This window comes from Morchella importuna (assembly GCF_003444635.1).
Source record: "Morchella importuna strain M04M26 chromosome Unknown Morimp01GS008, whole genome shotgun sequence".
In the NCBI taxonomy this organism is placed as follows: domain Eukaryota; kingdom Fungi; phylum Ascomycota; class Pezizomycetes; order Pezizales; family Morchellaceae; genus Morchella; species Morchella importuna.
In genome coordinates this window covers 318,451-339,762 of record NW_025763405.1, presented here as the reverse complement: position 1 = coordinate 339,762, position 21,312 = coordinate 318,451, and the positions used below count along the sequence as shown (strand labels likewise).

Genomic DNA, 21,312 nt, shown 5'->3' with positions numbered 1-21,312 from the left:
GCGATTGCCTTCTTCGCGGAACTCTTAGGCTTTGGGGATCCAGTTGGCAGAAAGAATTAGTGCCGGTAAGACGACGAGTGCCACGTCATGCGATGTGTGGTTGTGATGCTAATGAGCGAGGTGTTCATGAGCTATAGTACAAGATATATGTGTGAGTGACCAACCGAACCCCCAAAAGAGGGTATAATAAACCTAAATGTGTAATTTCTCAAACATAGAGGTATTGTCGGGTATCAAAAATAGCCGATCACTGGCACCCTCGTGAGACTCGTAGCAACTAAAACCGTCCTGCGAAGAAACCTCACATGGAGACTTTCGATGTCAGAAGGGTAATTCCATTCTTTTCAAGCATCTAACTCCGTTTAGCATACTTTAAGTTGCTCGGTTGCTCTCCTGATTATTGAGGTATTCTGGCCTGAAGTGGATTTCGACGTTGTCTTGAGGTGATCTGTTATTTTTGATACCCGACAATATCTTACGCAGCAACGAGCGAAGTTTGTTGTTTTGGGGAGTTGGATTCGCTCACGGAAGTCCCTACCTACTCCGGCAGCCGCAGAAGCAAGGCGGAAGAGGTTGTACACTTACCTGGGTGGGGTACGCTAGATCTGGGATTGAGATATATATTTAGTGCTAATTAGATCTAGTATCTCGTCAGGTCCTTCTCGGAGCCATACTTAATCTCCTTCTCGGGCCCCTACCCAGCCTATGCAAACACCCCGCCATTTCCTTCCGGAAAGATCTCAAGATCTTTCCTTATCCTTCCAGATCTCCTTGCCAGGCACTACCACATACCACGTCCTGGTGCCACAGATACCACCAGAAACATTGCATTGTTGGGTAAACTACAGAGCTAAGCTCTTCAACGCATATACCCATTTGGCTACTGTGTAGGACACGATACAAGTACTTGCGCGATCGAAGCCCCGATTGAGTTCCACAGGGGTCTGCAGATATCCGCAAGGAGGTGTTGAATTAACGTTATATTTCGCTTCTGGTGTTGTAATTGTGCGGGGTAAGAAGAAACGTAAAACCGCATTTAAATCTAAAAGGCTTGAAACATAGTCTCAGCACCTATTGTTCCGCTATCCATATACCCTTGCATCGGATATGGTGTGGATATCCAAGTTTAGAGTGTGTGGTGTTTGGGTTAAGTATGACAACAAAGGAGTAATGTTACGGGAGAGGGGATGAAATGTAGTTCGTATCAAACAAGGTTTAGATTAACCTTAGATGTCTGACAAAAATTGAATGAGCATGGTGAGGAGTGATAAGACCAGAGGTTGGTGGTGTATAAGCATAGATCACCAAAGCTTCTTCGATTCAGGGATGGCCCCATGCTTCTATTCTATAATCACAGTCACTTTTCATATAAGCAATGCACGAAGGCCAGGTATCGATCAGGAGTACCGGAAGTTGGAGCTTAACCAACCGGTAAGGGTTCCTAGACCATGACTTGCATATCAATCATTACACATTTTAGGTATGCATGGGGTTATACTAAAATCTATCGGACAAAAGAGTCTTTCGCCAAGATCTCTTGCGGTTCAATGTCTGATATTTGTATTTGGTCCCGCAGCACTTAATCGGAAAGAGATCAGGGCTCCCCGAGAATCTTTCCCGAGTCAATTTGAGTCTAGAAGTAGGAATGAATCATATCGCTCATGCCCCCAGCCTTCGTATGACAAGTTCAGGCACAAGTGAACTCTCCTCTTTCCAAGGCCAGCATAACAACTCACCTAGAGGAGATTCATATAGAGATCTAGAGATCCTGTACTATTACGTACAGATTGGCCTTAAGAAATTGAGATATGGTGAGAGCCCTAAGTCAGATACTGCGATCGAAGGTTTCGGAGTGCGCTAATACCGTCATATGCAGATCGACCACGTCAGGAGGTGATAGTTAGAACTGTCGAGAAACTCTTGAGATTCTTGCATAGGAAAGGAATGATGGAAATTGTTTTTCTTTAGATTAGTATGTCTCCACATATTTCGTCGAGTATAAGTACTCGATTATAACCCCACCGCTTTCCTCATCTCCTCATCTCCTCATCACCAGCTCTCACCCAGCCTTCACATCCAAACCCATCAGACCCAACAAGATCCCACCCCAACCTCAAAAAGAAGCTTCTCTCCGTCCTTTCCGTTCTTTTCCTCACTGGGTTTGTAGCCGCGCGAATCGACATCAGCATCACCGAGCATAGCGATCAAGACGATATCGAGGTCAATTACAACGACTACCGTGAGCAACAGGGACAAGAGCTCGACGGCTGGGGCAACAAAGATAAAGAACCGAGGTGCGGGCACTGAACGGAGCCGCGCCAAACCCACAGTGATTGCTGTGGGCCTTCCAGTGCTTCCGGGCGGTTCCAGGACACCCGTGGGATCTACTTCCGTTCAGGTTTTACTGCCAGTAGAGGTGGGTGTATGTGGACATTAATTCTGTGGAGCTCCAATAGCTGACAAATAGTATACCCGAAGCCATGAGAAACAGCAGAAAAGGTTTGGTGGCTGCTTTGTTGGAAAATGGGGTGTCGGAGATGCGCGCGGCAAGAACTGGATTTTTGGCTATTAGAAGGGGGTTTGCAGTACACGAGTAGCAGACTTTTAATTACAAATTGATTTTAAAAGACACTATGTGATATCAGCCATTTGCAGCTTGTGATTTTTTTAATGAGCTTTGACGAACGAAAATCAATTCAGGTTTCCTTTTAAATTTATTGTCATCGCCATCGCCATCGTCATCATCAAAGCAACGTAGCATTTCTAGAACTCTGTAATATATATATATATATTGAGGAGAGTTCTGTCCCCTCTCCGCCGAAGGCCTTTATAAGGGGCTGGTTATCCAAGATAAAAAAAAGGCCTTTAATAGGTCCAGAATATCTGATGACTCCACACACACCCCACCTTCTTGACTCCATAGGATTGGAAATCCTTGTACAGGAATAGAAGTGATAAAGAACAAGCGAGGCTCTTTCAGCGGGCGTTAGCTTTTGCTGCCATGAGGTAGGTATATCTGTACTCCACTACAGCCTCCGTCGCTTATACACCCGTCCCTATAACGATTAGAAAGGATTAGCGAAACCATCGGTAAGCAAGACTTCCGAGATTAAATCTCCATAAGAGACCCGAGCATCCGAGGGACTCACCGAAATATGTGCCCAAACACATACAAAATTACTAAGGTTAAAGTATGGAGTGCAGTCGGGGTGCATTATTGTGGCTGACGATTCTCCATTTATTTCCATCCTTCGCTCTGTTTTTATAACTGTGAAATTCTTTCAGCAGACCTTCAGGGAGAGTTCTAGAAACCGAAATATGCCGGAAATACTGTGGAGTTGTGTACCCTGCATAATATGACCAGAAGAAATGAAAGAAAATGGGCAAAGAAATAACGGAAAAATAGACCGGTGTCATTTTATGACGTTGGTGTTTTTAGGAATCGTCGGCAGTTTGCGCAGAGCCTCATTGCTTGCAGGCGCTGCAGGAACACAACAGAGTTGAACAAAACAACAAACAGGCACATAACCTTTCGCTCTTGAAAGTTCGCCCCAGCGGATCAGGCTCGCTTATCCGCCCCATAAATGCCACCCTCGGTATCTGGCGCGTGACACCCGACCGACGGGCCGCCGTGGGTAGCAGCGAAACCAAAGACCGAACCAATCTAGGCTCTCACCGTTCTGACCTCCGATTTGAGAAGACACCTTTAAGCGAGGTCTTCCTCCCGCGGTAAGATCGAAGATTTCTTTCAATCGCTTTTAGAGTACATGCAAATCTAGTATATAAATAAGGCCGGGACCACCAGAAATGATGAGTTACTTCGGCATAGGCTTGGGAAGAGAAATAGAAGAATTTAGTGAAGAAAAAAAGGTCAGGGGAAAAATATCGGATCAAGGCACCAACTGTTTACCACAGCAGCCTCTGGCACTCATACTGGCCGTCACGCAGCCTTCTGCTCTCCACTTTACGAATTATCCAACCCTGTGCAAGGTTAACCGTGAGCAAGGTATAGAATAAACGCCTTCATAGAAAACATTTTTACAAGCGAAACCTTCTCGAATACGTTACCTTTCGGCAATCAGGGTACACCTTAAAGGGAATTTGTTCTTCTGCGCTTCAAACTTTAGAATGATAACGACAGGGAATGTTTGCTATTCTTTGTTGACTGCAGCACTGGGTTTGTTCATCTTTCTCGGAGGCCGAAACTGTTTCGGTCAAGACATCCAGTGTCATTTTTCTTTGTGAAAGAAACCGGGTACTATCGGAACGATCCGTTGTGGTGTAATGGTTAGCATCAGTCGCTCTCACCGACTAGATCGGGGTTCAATTCACAACTAAAACGAAACCATCATCGTTGATTTGTTTTTTCACCTCTTTTGTTTTAAATGCGGAGAGTGAGGCCGTGGGTCAAAATTCAGCACGCGGGCATCGGAAACGAGCTCGGCTGGTCTAGTGGTATGATTCTCGCTTAGGGTCACACTCTGAGTTGTATGCGAGAGGTCCCCGGTTCAAACCCGGGGCCGAGCCTTATTATCCTTTTGCTTTTATCAGGATGATAGTTGTGTCTGGCTCTGATAGGATGACGGCGGGGGGCGTTGTCGAATGGGCTTCGGGAGTGCTCTCCTCGGTAACTAGGTAGCATTTTGTAGGAAACGAACCGAAGGTCAAACGATGCGAGTGTTTCATCTCTTGTTGAGTATGGGTTTCTCCAGAAGGAACTATTGCCAGCTAGATGACATTCTAGTTAGATGTGAAGGTTGAGTGAGACGCCATGAAGCAAGATGGCAAAGTATTACGGGTTTCCAAAATTAACCGAACGCTCTGTTGCAACCACCCAAACCAAATAGGCCACAATAATTAACTTTCAAATACCTACGATTGAGCCCATATTAAAATCTGAGATAATACAAGCATAGAGAATCACAGATATAACAACTCTTGGCTTTTCCAGCTGTGGTTGTGTTGCAAGGCGATGTTGAATCGCATTCCCATACAATATTTGGTTGTAACGCAGTGTCCGGTTAATTTTGGAAACCCATAATACATACATGTAGGTGTTACCCAAGTTAGACCCGTTTAATCCAACCACCACCACCCGCACCCCCGCACCCAAACCCTCAAACCGCGACCGCACCCCCCACACACCTGGCAACGAGACCACGACCAGCAACAACCTGAAGGTGTTCATTGGCGATGTCTTTTTTTCTTGTCGCACGGATTGGCAGATCTTTTTTAGGGTGTCAATTCTGTTGGCTTGGCAGTACAGTCTCGGCAACAATGAATAGATAGCTAGAGTAGAAACGTGGTTGCAGATAATATCCCTCCGATTATTGGTCAAGTGCAGGTTTCTATAGGAGGAAATAATACCTACAAGTGGTTGATCTGAAGCCCTGGCTTTGGGAGTTTACCGTCATGGATCATCACTCGGAATCCTCAACTTGTCCATACACCCACTATTTCATTTTGTAACCTACTGGTAGTTATGGAGTCTTCAGGTTGATTAAATTTATCTTCCAGCAAATAGAGCTGTTTAACTGCGGAGTCTGGTTCTGTTTCTAACAACTCGCCCCAAGACATCCTGGGGGTGCCGGTGGTGTAGATTCCTGGCTTCCGCGCTAGGGGTTTTCCGGCCAGCTAACTCTCTCTTGCGAGTATATATATATAAATGATGGGAACCAAGTTCAATCATTAGAGGAAAGCATCTTAGTAAACAAGCAGATGATTTGAATTCATTGTAATTATTATTTCGACGGAATACATTAACACAAATACTGCGTTCGGACCCCGACACACAAAAAAGATGACATGCACCTGAACATAAATCAGAGCATGAAAAGAACAATCAATGGGAATCAGAATTGAAAACAAAATAAGGATAAAAAAGTGGCAACTCCATCTCAACCAGCACATAACAGCTCTTCCCGCAGCACTTCTTGATCCCCCTTCCCCGCACCCATGTCAATTCACCATACAACGTATTAGAACCCCCTTACCTCCATCAAGTCTGGAACTGGCTAATATCCTGGCGGTATGAATCCCTCTGGCATAGTCTCCACCTTCACCAGCCTCACGTGCGGCGTGTCGCCTTGATATCCCTGTACCCGTGTCCACCCATTGTCAGCCCAATTCCCACTACTGCCTTCTCCCTGCCCCTCATGACCACGGTGGTTATACCTATTCCGCATGTTCCGCCTTTCATGAGACTGATTCCTCAACAACTCATTCATCTGAAGGAGATGTTTCGACCACATCATCGCCTTTTGCGTATCCTCCTTCTTCAGCTCCTCCCTACAGTCGTCGGCGGAGAGCTTTAAAGCGTAGTATGTTACCCTCTCCACAACGCTATTGTACCGTTGCGCATCTGGCCAGACTCCCTCCTTTTGCACGCGGTCGAGGACGTCCTTGAAGCGGGCGCAGGCACGGAGAAGGGCATTGCGGAAGGCGAGGCTGTCGACGGGATCCACTTGATTGGGCCGGTGCCTCGGATGTTGGTGCTGGGCGAAGACAACTCGGGGAGGGGTGCGGTGGCGGCTGGAACTGCGACGGTGAGAGTCGTGTCTGTCCTCCGTGTGGTGATGGCGGCGGTTGCTCATGGTGGGTGGTTCTGCTAGAAGTATGATCTGGGTATTATAAAACTGGTTGTGGTTGTTACAGGCTGGGATTTGGAAGGAGGAGAGTGTGGTCGAAGTTGGAGATGCTGTATGCTCTGGGGATCGGGGAGTATTTAAGGAACATAGCAAGCCTGCTTGCCAAATATTGATGGCCGATTGAAGTCCCACAGTGCACGCCAATCAAGATCTCCCATATGAAAATCAGGTGCTCTCTTCTACGGAGGGTAGTACAGAAACCGGCGGTCTAGTTGGCCAATTGGAAGCTAAAGGCTGTCTTCGTGTCGCACATAGCTTCGTGAGACATCACGAGGTAGAAGAAGTTTGTCAGTTGCGCAAACGTTTAAAAGCTTATTTCCTCCCGGAAGTGCGAGCTCTCATGCTGGGATGACTGACAGGTAGACTGGGAATAGCATACTTAATTCTATAGGTGAGAGCTTTGCAAAGATTGGGTCTGGAGACATGAGGGGTTGCCAATTGGGATGTCACAGGGCCAATAGCTATAGTTGTAAGGAATTATGAAAAACCAGAATAGAATTGACAGGTTTCTGCAGGTTACTCAGCTATTGACATACACCTTATGATATTCAATCAAGGCATAAATGTAGAGATATGTCATGAGGTATGCAGGAAGTGAACTCACTCTGTCTTCCCGCATGTATGAGGATACATGGATGTCAGCTAACACAACCATATGCATAAAGAGCCGTTTTATCTCTCTCGTCGAATTTATTGGCGACCTCCGAGGTGTTAGTGCATTGATAGACGGTGCAATTGTGATGAGGTGGAGGACCTCCCTGTCATATGGTATCCCGGGCTTCATAAACTCGCATGATGTTTATCCCGCCCAGGACTAATTATTTAAATCATCATGAAATTGCTATTATAATTAGGTATTGTCTTTGCGTGTATATTGAGTTAAAATTAATATCCTACCATTTTGGCCTGCTGCAGCCTCCTTTCCCTCGCCTCTCGTTAGTTGGCAGGATTGAAACCTACAGCCCTGGAGCAGCAATAGATCGTGATAGATTTTGTACATAACACATGGCAAAGGTGAGTCCAGAAATTCACATCCATCTCGTAATTTCAATCAGCGTGATATTTATGTAATAAAGTAAAGTAACTACAATTTCACTTGCGTGTGATAGTGGTAAAAGCTTATTCGCGACTATCAGCACACCACCATTTGAAGAGGCAATAACCGTTGCTATCTTCCGATTCCCATGTCCCAGATATGAAGACAGAAAAGTTATCAAAGCCACCAATGAAAGCTCTTCTCCTCCGTTATCAATCCACGAACCTCCCCCTTCAAGCCTCACCCTGGCACACCCACACCCACTACTCTTCACCCTCACTCCACTCGCCTTTACACATCACACACCCACATTTCCCGCCCTTCCCATTCCCCTTCGCGTACTCGAAATCCATAAACTCGACCACCGTCACCGCACAGCAATACACTCCCCCCCACCTCCCGCCCTTACAAGTCATACAGAAGCACCTCGCCTCCTCCCTCTCCCTCTTGATCCTTGCCAGCTCCTTCTCCTTCTTGAAACTATTCTTCACCATTTTATCCGCCGAGAACATCCCAAACAACTTTCTAGTCGGCGTCTTGGTCTCGGGGGAGAGCACGAGGCGTGCAAGGACGGGGGTGATTTTGGTGGCGACGGGAGTGTCCAGCTCCATTGGTGTTGGTGGACGGGGAGTGCCCACAGTGAGGGTGAAGAGGCGGTTGAGAAGCGTCTTCATCGGTGTTTCAGCCGGTGGGGGAGCATCAGCAGGCTTAGGGCGAATGGAGGGTGTCTCGGTTGCGACATGGTTGTAGAGGTCGAGGGGGGCCATTGTTGCTGTAGAGACCTGAAGAAAAAAAAGAAGGCTGTGGGGATTTGAAGAGGAGCTGGTTGTGAAGGATTTGCAAGGTATTTGGTTGTTGAGATAAATCGCTGTTGTGTTACATGAGAGTGAAGAGGGAGGTGTAGTGTGGTGTGGTATTTATAGTGATCGGGAATGCAGGGGTTAAGGGGTGTGGTTGCTGGTGGCACATTATATTATTATCTACCCAAGGCAAGTGCAATTCCAAGAGTAGTATCCAATTTACTAACAGCTAAAAGCTATCAAGAAAAACAATTTCTCTAAAATCAAAACTAGATCTAATTTAGGATTGGCGGAAGTGTGGGAGCGAGTTGAAAAAGTTCCTAGACTCCGTCGACTGCAGCTACCAATATATGGTATCCTCCCCGTGTTAGTCCATTTAGGAAAATCCTTGAGAGGCTTTTTTCTAACCACCAATTCTCAAAAAACGGTATTAGACACTACACTGTCGGAGTCCGTGAGGCAGATTCATTTATAGTTGTGGCCCTCCGGCCAGATCATCATACCACATAGCTCAGCTTATACCGTGACTTCGGGCCAGATAATCATCTCATCTAACTCATAACCTTCTCCTATCTGTTCATAAATATATTTAGTACAGGTGGTCTATATCTACCAATATATTCAAATGGAACACATAGTAGCATGTATTATTGATAATGAGTCCAAAGAAGAATCCCATGAAGTTGCCTAGACTCATGAGCCTACGCAGAAGTCTCCAAATATGACATTTTAGCAACCGCCCCCCAGTCCTCGCGCCGGACGAGGTCCGCTGCCTACAAAACTCCGAGAAAAAAACAATTCCGGTGGTCTCATTAACCACCATTCTTAACGGCCGGGGGTGGCGAGAGGGATCACATTTGTTGGACAGTGCCTAAGTAATCAAGATCTAGATACCATACTACCGAATATGTTGCAACCAAACACTATGTCTTTTTTTGAGAAATATCTTCTCCTCGCCCCTGTCCTGTACGCAATTCTCTTTCGTAAGGTAAGAGGTCCTGAGATGCAAAATGTACGTATTATCGCCCGTAATGGCCATATATGCATAGCTACCGATAAACATACAATCGCAAACCTCACCGGATCCTTTGGAATAGCAAGTGCTGATGTTGTTATAACCTCCAATTCAATTCCCAAGCCATCTATAACCGAGTTCGCTTGTCACCGGCCCGCAATTAATCACAATATATCACTCGCTATCTCCTGAAGCTAAGCTGGCCCGCACAAACAATGCATTCCCTGAGCAGGGCATCTAAGCACAAGTGCGTACGCTTCTTGTAGTCACTCAGAAATGGGATGTTATCTGATCGTCTCGGTGTGGCCGCCAGTAGAGCTTTCGCCCTCCTCGGGCTGGGCGACCGGCTTTTTTCTCTCACTCAATTCCCACACCCCTCTTCTCAGGATTGCCTTTCGTCACAGAACATCTCTTATTCATCACTAAATATTCTCATTCACCACCAAATATTTATTCTTCCCATGCAAAATGAATTCGGCCGCGAAGATCTGCCGCACCGGTAACTCGATCGAGCACCCCCTCCTTAGTACATAATTCTACTTCCCTATTTCCATGAACTAATAGCAATAAATACGCAGCTCCCATGCTTCCAAGCCAGCCCCTGAAGATTACTCAGCGTCCCTACAAGTCCAGTATCGATTCTTCTCTCACCGCCGAACTAGGATTAATGAAAAGTCTAAGAACCGATTCCCCCACTCGCAGAGATAACTAACACCGAAGCTAGAACGCTCCCGTCAGGTCAAGGGCGGCAGCGGAACATCTAGCTATAGTTTTAAAGAACCGGATAAGATTATGTCCGGAAGTCAGCTCTGTTTGTTCTTCCCCGTTCCACTTATGCTTCCCATTTCATCCCATAACCCAAGCTCCGAGTCTCGTGACCAGGCCTTTCTCGGCTTCACTCGTCCCTGCCCTGTACAATTATATCACACACCAGGCTAGGCTACACAAAAGACTAAAAAACACCCAAGCTAACATCTTTTGCCCCACCACTAGCCGTACTCCCTCCCAAAGCCAACAACGCCCAAACCACCCAAAGGCCCTCCAGTGTCTCCGAAACAGAGCTTGCAAACCGCCTCCTGCACGAAATCGCAGAAATAGACCGCCGTCCCTCGGGCCCTCTTATCCTTTACAATCTCCTCTCACAGCCAATCCTCCCTCCCACTACCACTACAGCCAACATCATCGCCGCAGCCCACATGACCCCAGCCCAGAGCTCTCCGATAACGACTCTCACAGTCACAGCGCCAGCACACCCAGTCCCCCACCCACATCTCTACAAGGTTCTGGACTACGCAATCTACCCATTCTGCCCCCCGCCTCGCCGCAAACAACTTGCGGTAAATCTGGCCGCACAGAAACAGCAAGCCATTGCGCTTGCGGCGGCGACGGCGTGGGTGCGCGGCGGTGTGGCAGTTGCTCAGGAAAACAACGCTATAGTTGTTGGATCTGTTTTGGTCGGTGCAGAGGTGAATGCCGCTGCTATCAACGGCGCTACCGAGCCTACTCCTAGTGCTACGGTGATGGCTGCTCCGCTAGCGACAAAAAAGAAACCAAACCGCAACCCGCGGGGGCCGTACAAGAAGCACCGGCGTGTGGAATTTATTGCCACAATTGCCTCTAGTTCGACCACCGCTACTGCCACAACTGATGGTGGCGAAAATGAGGGCGAGGGCGAGCCCGCGGCGAAGAAGCGCAAGCATGGGGGCGGACGCAGTAAGGGAGTGGTGGTGTGTAATCTGTGTGGAATCTTGTTTACGAGGCCGTTTACGCTGAGGAGGCATGTGGCGAATATGCATAAGGAAAGTGTGGAGTGCGTTTGTGGTGTTAGATTTGAAGGGGAGGAGGAGAAGGGTGTGCATCTTGATGGGGGTGGATGTGCTGGGGTTTGATGCAATGGTGGATTGCGGGATTAAGATTTGTTTAAGTGGGTTTGAGGGGGTCTGTCAAGTTTGCTGGAGGTCATTTGAGGGGGTTGGGTGGATGAGTTTGATTTGATTTGATTTGATTGAAATTGGTTTGATTAAAATTAATTTAATTGAAACTAATTTAATTGAAATTGATAAGATTAAAATTGATTGGGTTAAAGTTGGTTGGGTTGGAATCGATTCTGTTGAAATTGATTTGATGGTGGGATACCTATTGGGTGGTTATGGGTGTCGAAATCATGAGAATTAAGAATAAGGAAATAAACATGAATTGGCCTTTGGAACAATGTTTCGTTGGATCAGTCTACAGGAATAAGCCTATATTTTGTCGTTTCTCGGTGGGTCGCGCTTGTATCTCGCTGAGTGTCTAATATGTAGCTAGTTCAATGAAAGCTCCGTGGAGTTGGAATTGAGATTTCCACAGAATATCCGAGTATCATAATCATAAATGATGAACTGGGTGAAGAACTTGCGGTTTACACTGTGGGCTTTGGAGCCTCACTGGAAATATTTCTCTACATTTTCCCACCCGCGCACCGCCAACTACTTCCGGCCTCATACACTATATAAAAATATCGAATCCACAAAATCAACTTGCCAATATTGTTCCAGTGTAAGCCTATACAAGAAGCAGCAATTTAGTTAATCCCTAAAACACCTGAAGATCATCATCTCTTCCTCAATTCATTGATACTGGTACATCCACTTGTCCATTTTAGATAGTCCAGAAATTACCCAATATGTATATCTATGAACCCCAAATATAATTCCACCTGGATTTCGCGGTGTTTGTAGGTCTAGCTTCTCCGAGCTGCGGAAAGATCCTGGCCACATCTGCACACACCCATACCCGCCGTTCCATGCATAAGTGGGGTCACCGCTCCAGAACCGTCCGCAGTTCCTCCAAACGACTAGATTTGAACTAGAAGCAGCCTAAAACTAAAAGTTTCTTCTCGAGCTTCGATCGTACTTGACGTGTTGCAGTTGACGTTGCTTGTGTAACATAGGGTATGCCAAGAGCCTTGGCGATACGTTGTCCTTCCAAGACGATTATGGTAGGCCAAAGAGAAGTGGGCGCGCCTCACGATCTTATTTGTAGTTTAAATCATTCAACCACTGCTTAACAGCATGCCCGTTATAAGAATGAAAATGCTAACTACCGATTTTCTCTCATGGCGCGGGAATCCAAGTCCCCTACCTACGCTAGTAACCCTACGCACATCATCTTCTCCACGAGGAAGCCACAGCACGCCACAGGAATATGGGTCCCAGAAGCGACGCTAAAGCAATTCAAGGCTCTTTTTTTGTAGCTTGATAGGCCACAGCAAAAACACGCGCCTGGAGGTTGATAAGTATAGGGGACTCCGACTCTCGAGCCATACCTGTGCGGTGAAATCGAAGTTGTTGTCGTTGCTACAAGACCGGAGGCCACGTTGTACCTGGATGTGGAATTTGCAAGTGCTTCTCGAGTTTCCTGGAACACTATGCTCGCGCAACAAAAAATCATACAACGCCGTACATCGATTTCTATCCTGAAGCTATAGGCTTCTGTAGATATTAGCCGGTGGTTGGAAGAGATGAAACGTAAGAGGCTGGGTGTGGCCCGAGTGTCTTCACTCCGGGTCTCTCTAGCTAGAAACACCTAGAGTGAGAGAAAATGGTGAAAAACGATGGATCCACGAGCTCCTCTGGTAATCTGACGACGTAGAAGGAAGCTATTGATGACTAGGGGTGATTAGTAATACGTCGTGGTAGGTACATAGTTATCATTGGCTAGGAATTTACCCGGCGGTTATGACAACGAGGCTGAAAATGCCATCGAGTCCAAATAAAGCAGTTACGCAACCTGTGAAAATATCAACAGATATTTATCAGGGACACTAAAGTCTGTAGTCTCCCAGTTGAGATGGTTGGCTTGATCATACAGGGCCTCTTCGATTTGCTATTGTGGGCGGGCTGACGGGCCTCGTGCTGGTTGGAATTGTTTCCTTTTCGATGCAGTGCCAATTAACTCAACACCACAGCATAATCTGAGTTCGCAGGGCACGAGTGTGCATAAGTCCTCAAGAGCAACGATTGAACTCATGCATATCGAGTCTTCCCTCTGGATACCCGGCCGAGTAATAATGAGATGACATAGGCATTAAATTTAGTCGTACCTTCCTCTGCCTGCCGTCAAATTGTGGAAGAAGCTAAAGCGTAGTACGTATATATATAGGCTTCAAGATGATATTTATTTCATTTCTTGTTTTGGTGAGCACCTCCCTTCTTGGACTATTTTTCTAGCTTAAGGCTGGTGTAGCCCACGATATGTTGACGCTCGGGGTGTCCGCCTCGAGAGGGCGCAAGACATGAGAGTATGCGAGTTGAATGTTGTCGAGGTAATCCATCCAGAACCCTCCTATACTGCCGGAGCTGATTGGTGGTTGTATGATCATAGGGCTAGTGGGGGCAGTTCATCCCGCGGGATTGGTGTTTCCGCTGTCGGTGTGAATATCCGAAATGTTCCCAGATTGAGGTGGAGTGAGCAATTATCCGCCTCGACCAGTCCGCCTACCAGTCATAATCCTGCTCTGCATGAGCATCCAAAGTCATGGACCGCACGAAGTAAGGCATCTCGAGACACTTCCCTCCACCCTCTGTAAAAGCCTGTCGCGCAGATAGAGTGGCCGTGTTGTTTAGTAATGTCATTCTTCGTCTATAACTAAATCGAAAACAATGTCTGGACAGAATCCAAGTGGCTAAAGTGAAGCGTTAAAATAGGTTGGTAGGTGAATCTAATTTTATTTTCCCACATGTATTTATAGTCAGTAAACCGAGCCTTTACACCGACTTTGTCAATGCTGGAGAGACTTACATGACACCCGGAAGCCTTTGCGTACGACCGTATAGTTAACTTCAATAGCTTGAAAGTTTCTATTCCCTACCCACTGTCCCCCCCATTCGGTGATTGAGATCCGAGAAAAGGAAAACGACTGCCTAGGCGGATTGAGATTTAAGTTCCGTTTCTGTCCGTCGGTATGGTGTCACTTTACATTACGTCGGAAGGGTGTCCAAACTTTCGCGAAGGTACACCACCCAGAAGTGGGGCTTTTTACGGTGGTCGATGGTCTGACTAGTAGCTGTGTTGTTGTTCGGAGCCCGAAGACACGTATGGTGGCGGTCGATTTATGCTCAACACCCGGCAGGTGGGTTGTCTCTGGATGTGACGGGGTCGGGCCCGGCCTAGCCCGACCTTCAAAAACCACAGTGGCACTATTTGACAGCTGCAACGCGTCAAAAACTCAGTTCTCTCTGACGACAGAGCTCCGACCATCGGATTTCTTGTGCCTCCAATTGCAGGTATGCGCACCATGCTGCAAACGGGCCCTTGCTCTCGCTCTTCTCTGAAGGTAGTTGCTTACTGTCCTTCCAGGCCATGAATGAGTTTCTTGTGTTTGAAATGTCCAACACGAACTCAACCAGGAACTGCCCTCATCATAAGCGCGACACGTGGCTCCCGGCTTACGTATCAGAGAAGAGGAAGTTCCTCTTCAGCTCCCTATAAACGGACTAAGGCAATCCAATCTGTGGGCTGGAGATTTCGCAACGTTTTGGCGCGAGGGTGTAGGCGATGGGCGGAGGGAGTTGATCATCGGTTGTGGCAAGAGCGAGCCTCAGCGAGCCATCTCCCCCCACCACGAAATTCGTCGAAAACTCCATGGCGGAAACACCGCACACCATCCTGTGGAAAAGCAATTTTCGAACCCGCAATGACTCAGTAATCAGCTATCCACCATGGTGTTCAACCCAGCCCTATTAGCCTCCATCTCCGTTGATAATTTGATCGTTGTACGACGGGCGGCCTTCCACTACGAGAGAAATATAGAAGCTCATCACGACCACACAAACTATTCTTACGCTCCCAGCTATTCATATTCAACACCTATCCGAGTCAACGCGCCGCGGCTAAGATAGATAGCCTTGCGCCCATCCCATCGCCAGTCCTCCTATCAAATTGCTCCTACCTCCCGTGGCTGGGATTGACATGTCATTTACACCAAGTGAGAATTTGGAGGGCGGACGGAAATCGTACACATATATTTGGCTCATTGAGCAACACAAAGGAGACTCCCGCCACTCCAGGCTGCCATCCATGCATGGGTCGCCTTGCATGAATCGCAGTAGGATGCTGTACCTGCAGTATGGATAAAGTTCTCGGGGAAAGCAAACCCAGTTTTAACAGCTGGCGGGGTAAAGACCAGCGGACGGTTGACACCCAACCAAAGCCTAGCAATACAGTGACGACTTGCCCGTCCTAGCTTGTAGACCTCCGAACGCCCAGTGTCGATATTATTTTAGCGAGTTGCATTTGAAGATGCAATAGGGGCAGATACAGGTGGAGTGATTCAGGAGGAAGAAGGTCATCTATTCAAAGGTCCAATATCTCTTTCGTACTGGTGGGAGGTGTGTCTGTCGGTTAACATCCGAACACCTCTGTTGCGCTTATCATGTGCTGCTCGCCAACGAATGAAGGAATCCAAACAGAGGATCAAGTCTCGACACCCAACACAAAACAGAAAGGAGGAATAAGAAGGCACCTCCTTGTCAAGGGGGAATTTTTTTTTGTATGCCTCTCTGCTGAGCCTCCTTTGGATGACAGGAATCAACGCATACCATAGCCGAGCTCACTACCGAAGGACTTTAATTGACACCGCGCCCAGCATACGAAGTACGCATCCTAATTGCGAAACTCCGGTGATATTCTGATATGATGATGCGCTGCGATTCCGAAGGAACCGCGGGGTAACAGAGTGCATGCGCAAAGGCTGCGCTCACGCCGCTAACCGATAGCGAGGAAGAGCAGAAAAGTAGGATGCCATTCAAAATCCCATGGATGGGACTTTTTTCTGTTTTTTGTCCTACTTGCATGATGGCCGGAGGGTACTGAGACACATAGGGCAGGCAACGAATGGAGAAGACATGAATAGCAAGCTAGGAGAAAAAGAGTATGCACAAAATACCGCAGTTGCGGTCATTGACGTGCGGTTGTTGCCGCCAAGCGTTTCTGGCTTGAGCCTCATTGTTTTAGGATCGGTTATGTGAGCCACAACAAGGGTTTGTTGAGCCGCACTCCTTAATTAAGCCACATCGGAAGGTCAAGTCAATGACTGGTTGACTTGAAAAACAACTGATGGCCACATCTCACTTTTTGCAATTGATTGTGCTTGGAGCATTACACTGGAATACACAATTTCGTCATTTTGCCAAAATACGGAGTATCTGGTGTCATGGTGGGTATCTGGAGGGTAGTTAAGTCTAAGAATAGGCCGGCTAATTCATTGAACGACAGTTTAGAGCCAAAGAGGAATAGAAGATCAAGCGCTGAATTTCCTTATAGTCGAACAGTGGAAGAATGATACGGAACAAAAGGCGACTCTCCTCAGGCTGAGTATCGTTGAAACTCAAGGAATCTCTACTGGATCAACGTGAGACTACGCACACGTAAACTGGGTACTAAAATTGCAGCCTCCCTTGTGTGAGGGGAGGAAATCAACCTTTTCTTTTTCTCTTGCGGTGATATGTTCTTGTATTTTCCCCCGCTCGGCGTACGCCGGGGCAGTGGTGGTCTTAATATTGTCGCCCCAAATTCATGTTAAATTGTAGAACTTCAAGATTTTATTTTTATGCGCATGATTATCGTGTTCCTTGCCGTCCTGGCCGGCACCTGTACAGGTTCAAACGAACCCCACGCAGCGTATATTTGTGGATATTGGTTGGTTACAGAAGACGCTTTCTTTATTAGAAGATTTTTTCCTTCGTCCATTTATATCTTTTAGATCTTCTTTATTTCTTTCTTATTCTTCTTAATTCACGTATTGCACTCTGTATTTCACTGTATTTCCTTGTCATCTGATTCACCATGGTTCTAGTATGAATAAATGTTCCTTGTGAAGCCATGGGTCACAAATCCATCTCACCACCATAAATAGGAGGCTATGAGAAATCACTAGGGGAATTGTAATTTAGTCTCCAAGATATAAGCGTGTGGTGTTCGCTATACTTATACCCCATTTGACAGCCACTACCCGGCCTGAGACATAAAATGTCACATATATCTGATCATGAGAGAGATCGGTCCTCGATAGAACCAACACATCAATTCACAACATCTACACCTTAGTATGGGGCAAAGATTCTCCACCATCTTGTAAGTGATTATCTCAGTGGTCTTCAGATTATATTTTACCAGCCGATGAAAGAGAGACACTAGTGCTGACCCATACACTCCAAAAGTGGTCACAACGATCACTGAGCCTACCGTGTACTAGTAAAAAGTAATTATTAGTTACAGGCGATAAAAACTATTCCGGATCGGCTCGGCTAACCGATTTTTGAATAAATTAGTAATGCAGGTATTCGAGCTAGTAACCAGTCTAACAACCGAACTAACCTTATTAACAACTATAATAATACCTTAGTATCGTTGAAGTACGTAGCGCATGATGAGGCGTAATATGTGGCTAAGGAAAATGTGTCTGACGAGAAGCGACGTAAGAGAGAACCACACACTAGATTAGTCTTCTTGTACTCATAGATCAAAGTCGCCAATACACAGTCTGTCTCGTCTTTACTCTACGTTGATTTTGATTGATCGTCATTTTGTGACCAGTTGGAACAAGACTCTAGAGAATACAGAAAACAGCCAGCATCGTCTAAAGATAAGTCGTTAATAATTAAATGACAGTGTGGCGTGCATCTATAGGGGTGAGCTACATTGAGCGAGCGCAATACTCCAGAGCCTTCCAGATGCCTGTATTCTATCAAAACAAAACCTCTACGGCATTTTAGTTGATCTGATCCAGGGTTAGGGTTCTCGGCGCACTGTAGCAGACTACAAACACTTTTGTAATAATTAGGCCGTCTGCATTCAGCTGTCAAGAGATTTGGTTTTCAAGCATTTGGTTTGCTAGGTACCTGGGTCATTAAAAATATGGCCTTCTTTCCATGCACTTTCCCTCTAATTTTCTTCATTTCTTCCAAACAAAAACCAATCTTTCGATCATACCTCGGACCAGCATGATGCAATATTTATCAAAGGAATTATAAAATCGTAGAGACACCTAAGCATTTTTTTATCCATTCCAAAGTACGGTGATCTTTGTATTTTCAAATAGGATTAGTGCTTCTCTACATTACCTCGCTTGCAATATATGATGGTGATCCATCCACAACCCCGAACCGATTTATCAACCCGACTCGGAGTGAGCTGTCGTCAGAAGAAGTAATCGTGCCTTCTGTTGTAGATCTCGACGTTGTGCTCGATATTTTCAAATCTAATGCTAACGGTGTCTTTAGCGAACTCACGATGACGTCCACTAGCGGGGTGAGAATATCCGACTGTGACGAAATATTTACTATGTCAATCTCCAGCAAGAAAGTATATAACGAGGAATGTCGAGTGCAACACTGCCAATCTTCTACCAGAATACTTAACACTCGAGATCCAGATATCCACAACTTCTCCTCCCAACCCCCCCAATATCCCACCTATTGACTAAAGTAATCTCACCGCGCCGCACAATGACGACACACCGACTTTCCCCATTACGTTTACCCCCACCAATCATCCCGACTAGTATAACTATTACTCGCTGGTGCGTCATGTCCGACCAGCTTCGTGTAAGTCATCAATATACCAGCCGGCAATACCTCGTGTTCCATATCCTATTACTAACCAAGTATTTTAGTTCAACACAATGGCAAGCAAAATAAGGGGCGACGTGAGCCTCTCAGACTTACTCACAACTCAAATACGCCTCACCTCGCTCCCGAACGAGCTTCTGATCGCGATTGCGAACAACCTCGATCGCAGAAGCCTATCCCGATTGATACAGGCCAACCACCGCACTTGTCATGCACTCACCCATATTTTGTATGACGACGTTGTCCGCGAGCCAACTGGATATAAGCCCCATCTCGAAACCACATACAAAATATTCAACCACTGCGTATGTACGGGTTTGCTCGGGCCAATGGCGAACCTCCTCGTCCGGAAAGTCGATCCTCCGCCGCCGATCATCAAAGAAGCAATCCGGTGCGGCCGCACAAAAGTTCTGTTGACCATGATACGCCATAATGAGGCTGCCTTCCGAAAGACGGTAAGGGAAAGATATGAAATAAATTCCGACGACGAGTACCCTCTCACCGGCGCGGTCAGTACTAGACAAATTGATGTTATCCGCTTGGTTTTACTTTATCTCAGTCCCAGGCACCGCAGCATCCTACAAGCGACCAAAGAAGCGATATCCGGAGACCAAATCTCTGTGGTTACATTTTTCATGCGTCGGGGCATGCTCTCGAATAGACAGATCTGCCTTGCCTTCCTCCACGCCTGTGAGCTCAACAAGCCCCGTATCGCAGGTGTTCTCATCTCTCACATACCGACCGCCAAACGACCAGCAATCGCAACGAGGGGTGTATCAACAGCCATCGCGAACGGGCAGCCACACATCCTGAGACAACTGATCGCCCTCGGCGGTGATCTCCACGTTTCTGCCGGCCTCGGCTCGGGATGGGGCGAGTATGTGGAGGAGATTGGGAACCACCTCCATGGGCTCGCCAGTCAGGGTGTTCTGGACTGGCGGAAGAGGCCCGATGAGCTGCTGGAGATCTATCAGATCCTCCTTACCTCCGGACTCGACGTTAATCAAACAAACTCCTACGGCGATACGATTCTGATGACGCTGGCGAAAAATGGACCGAAGAGTATCGACAGATCCCACAGGCCTTCGATTGGGCAGATGAGGAAAGCGTGCGTGCTATTCCGCAGGTTGTTTAGCCTGATTCTCTCGATGCCTGGTGTGGATGTGAACGTGAGGGATGTTACTGGAGAAACCGTGCTCGGGATCGCGATTCGTAAGCGGGACTATAGGATGCAGCGCTTTTTGATCCAGCATGGGGTAGACACTGGCATTGAGGTGCAATCGTAGTTGAGTAATTCTTGGTGGGATTCTGTCCTAGATATATATGATGGAGTTTGGGTGTTGTTTTTAAAATTAAATAAGAATTGTCGAGTCCTACAAGGAGAATATGCACTTTGTATATAGTTCATAGAGTTTAATAAAAAACCTCTAGCCCCGCAAGAATCATGTGCTCCACTAGCAGTGATGTTAACATCCCCTGTTTCTTTAGTGGTACATTCTGATCCCTGTGCATCCGAAACTGGTCAGCGCAAGAGATGCAGCCCCCGGAAGGGCCAACAGGGACACCCCAAAGCCCATACTTCTGAAGACTGTATCTGTCGCATTCAGTAGTTCACGAATTCTGAATTTATCAGAAAGGAGAAGGCAGCAGCCACATAACCACTCATGGATGGATTGCCGAAACACTCGGCTTTCGGTCCACCAACATTCCCTAAATTTTGTTTCTCCAGGTTTGGGGATAACGAATCTCGCCACGACGATGTTTCTGATTGTATTGAGGTATAATAAGGCAAGCAGAGCTCTCTCGCGCTCGTCTTATATGCCTCTCTGCATCTCCACGCCACGCAAGATATTCTGATACCTGAGACTTGACCGGTTGCCAGGCAGCGAGTAAGCTAGGCCAATTCGTATTGTGATCGATGACGCAAGCACAAGCGAAGCTAGTGTAGCCGAATCAAACGGTATAACATTTAACTCCAAGTCCGTAGTTCCCAGTATTACGCAACGATGTTGTTATTTGCACCGTATGATGCAACTATTAAGCCGTTGTGCAGCCCGCGATAACCCGCGATACTAGTAATCATCGGAGATGGGCGAGTAGCTTTGGGCATGAGAGACTACTCCATCCTGGTCTGGACCGTTACAGCTTCACTAAGGTCATCGAGCATGGAAACTGGCTCTTCCGGAGCTCTACGATACCCCAC

General features: G+C 46.8%; 4 protein-coding genes across 4 annotated transcripts; 2 read left to right on the top strand and 2 right to left on the bottom strand.

The window, feature by feature from the left end:
* Positions 1–6,014: 6,014 nt before the first annotated feature.
* Positions 6,015–6,593, bottom strand: LAJ45_03600 (uncharacterized protein; the record flags this gene model as incomplete). The annotated part of the gene is made up of 1 exon (XM_046113185.1): positions 6,015–6,593. The coding sequence occupies one exon, from the start codon at positions 6,591–6,593 to the stop codon at positions 6,015–6,017; it is 579 nt and encodes a 192-aa protein (XP_045973478.1).
* Positions 6,594–7,946: 1,353 nt separating this feature from the next.
* On the bottom strand, positions 7,947–8,450 carry LAJ45_03599 (uncharacterized protein; the record flags this gene model as incomplete). Its single annotated transcript, XM_046113184.1, has 1 exon — positions 7,947–8,450. One exon carries the CDS (start codon positions 8,448–8,450, stop codon positions 7,947–7,949), a length of 504 nt encoding a protein of 167 aa, XP_045973477.1.
* A 1,516-nt stretch (positions 8,451–9,966) lies between these two features.
* LAJ45_03598 (uncharacterized protein) lies at positions 9,967–11,387 on the top strand (the record flags this gene model as incomplete). The annotated part of the gene is made up of 3 exons (XM_046113183.1): positions 9,967–9,997; positions 10,223–10,309; positions 10,492–11,387. 3 exons carry the CDS (start codon positions 9,967–9,969, stop codon positions 11,385–11,387), a joined length of 1,014 nt encoding a protein of 337 aa, XP_045973476.1.
* A 7,775-nt stretch (positions 11,388–19,162) lies between these two features.
* Positions 19,163–20,395, top strand: LAJ45_03597 (uncharacterized protein; the record flags this gene model as incomplete). Its single annotated transcript, XM_046113182.1, has 1 exon — positions 19,163–20,395. The coding sequence occupies one exon, from the start codon at positions 19,163–19,165 to the stop codon at positions 20,393–20,395; it is 1,233 nt and encodes a 410-aa protein (XP_045973475.1).
* Between the last annotated feature and the right edge of the window lie 917 nt (positions 20,396–21,312).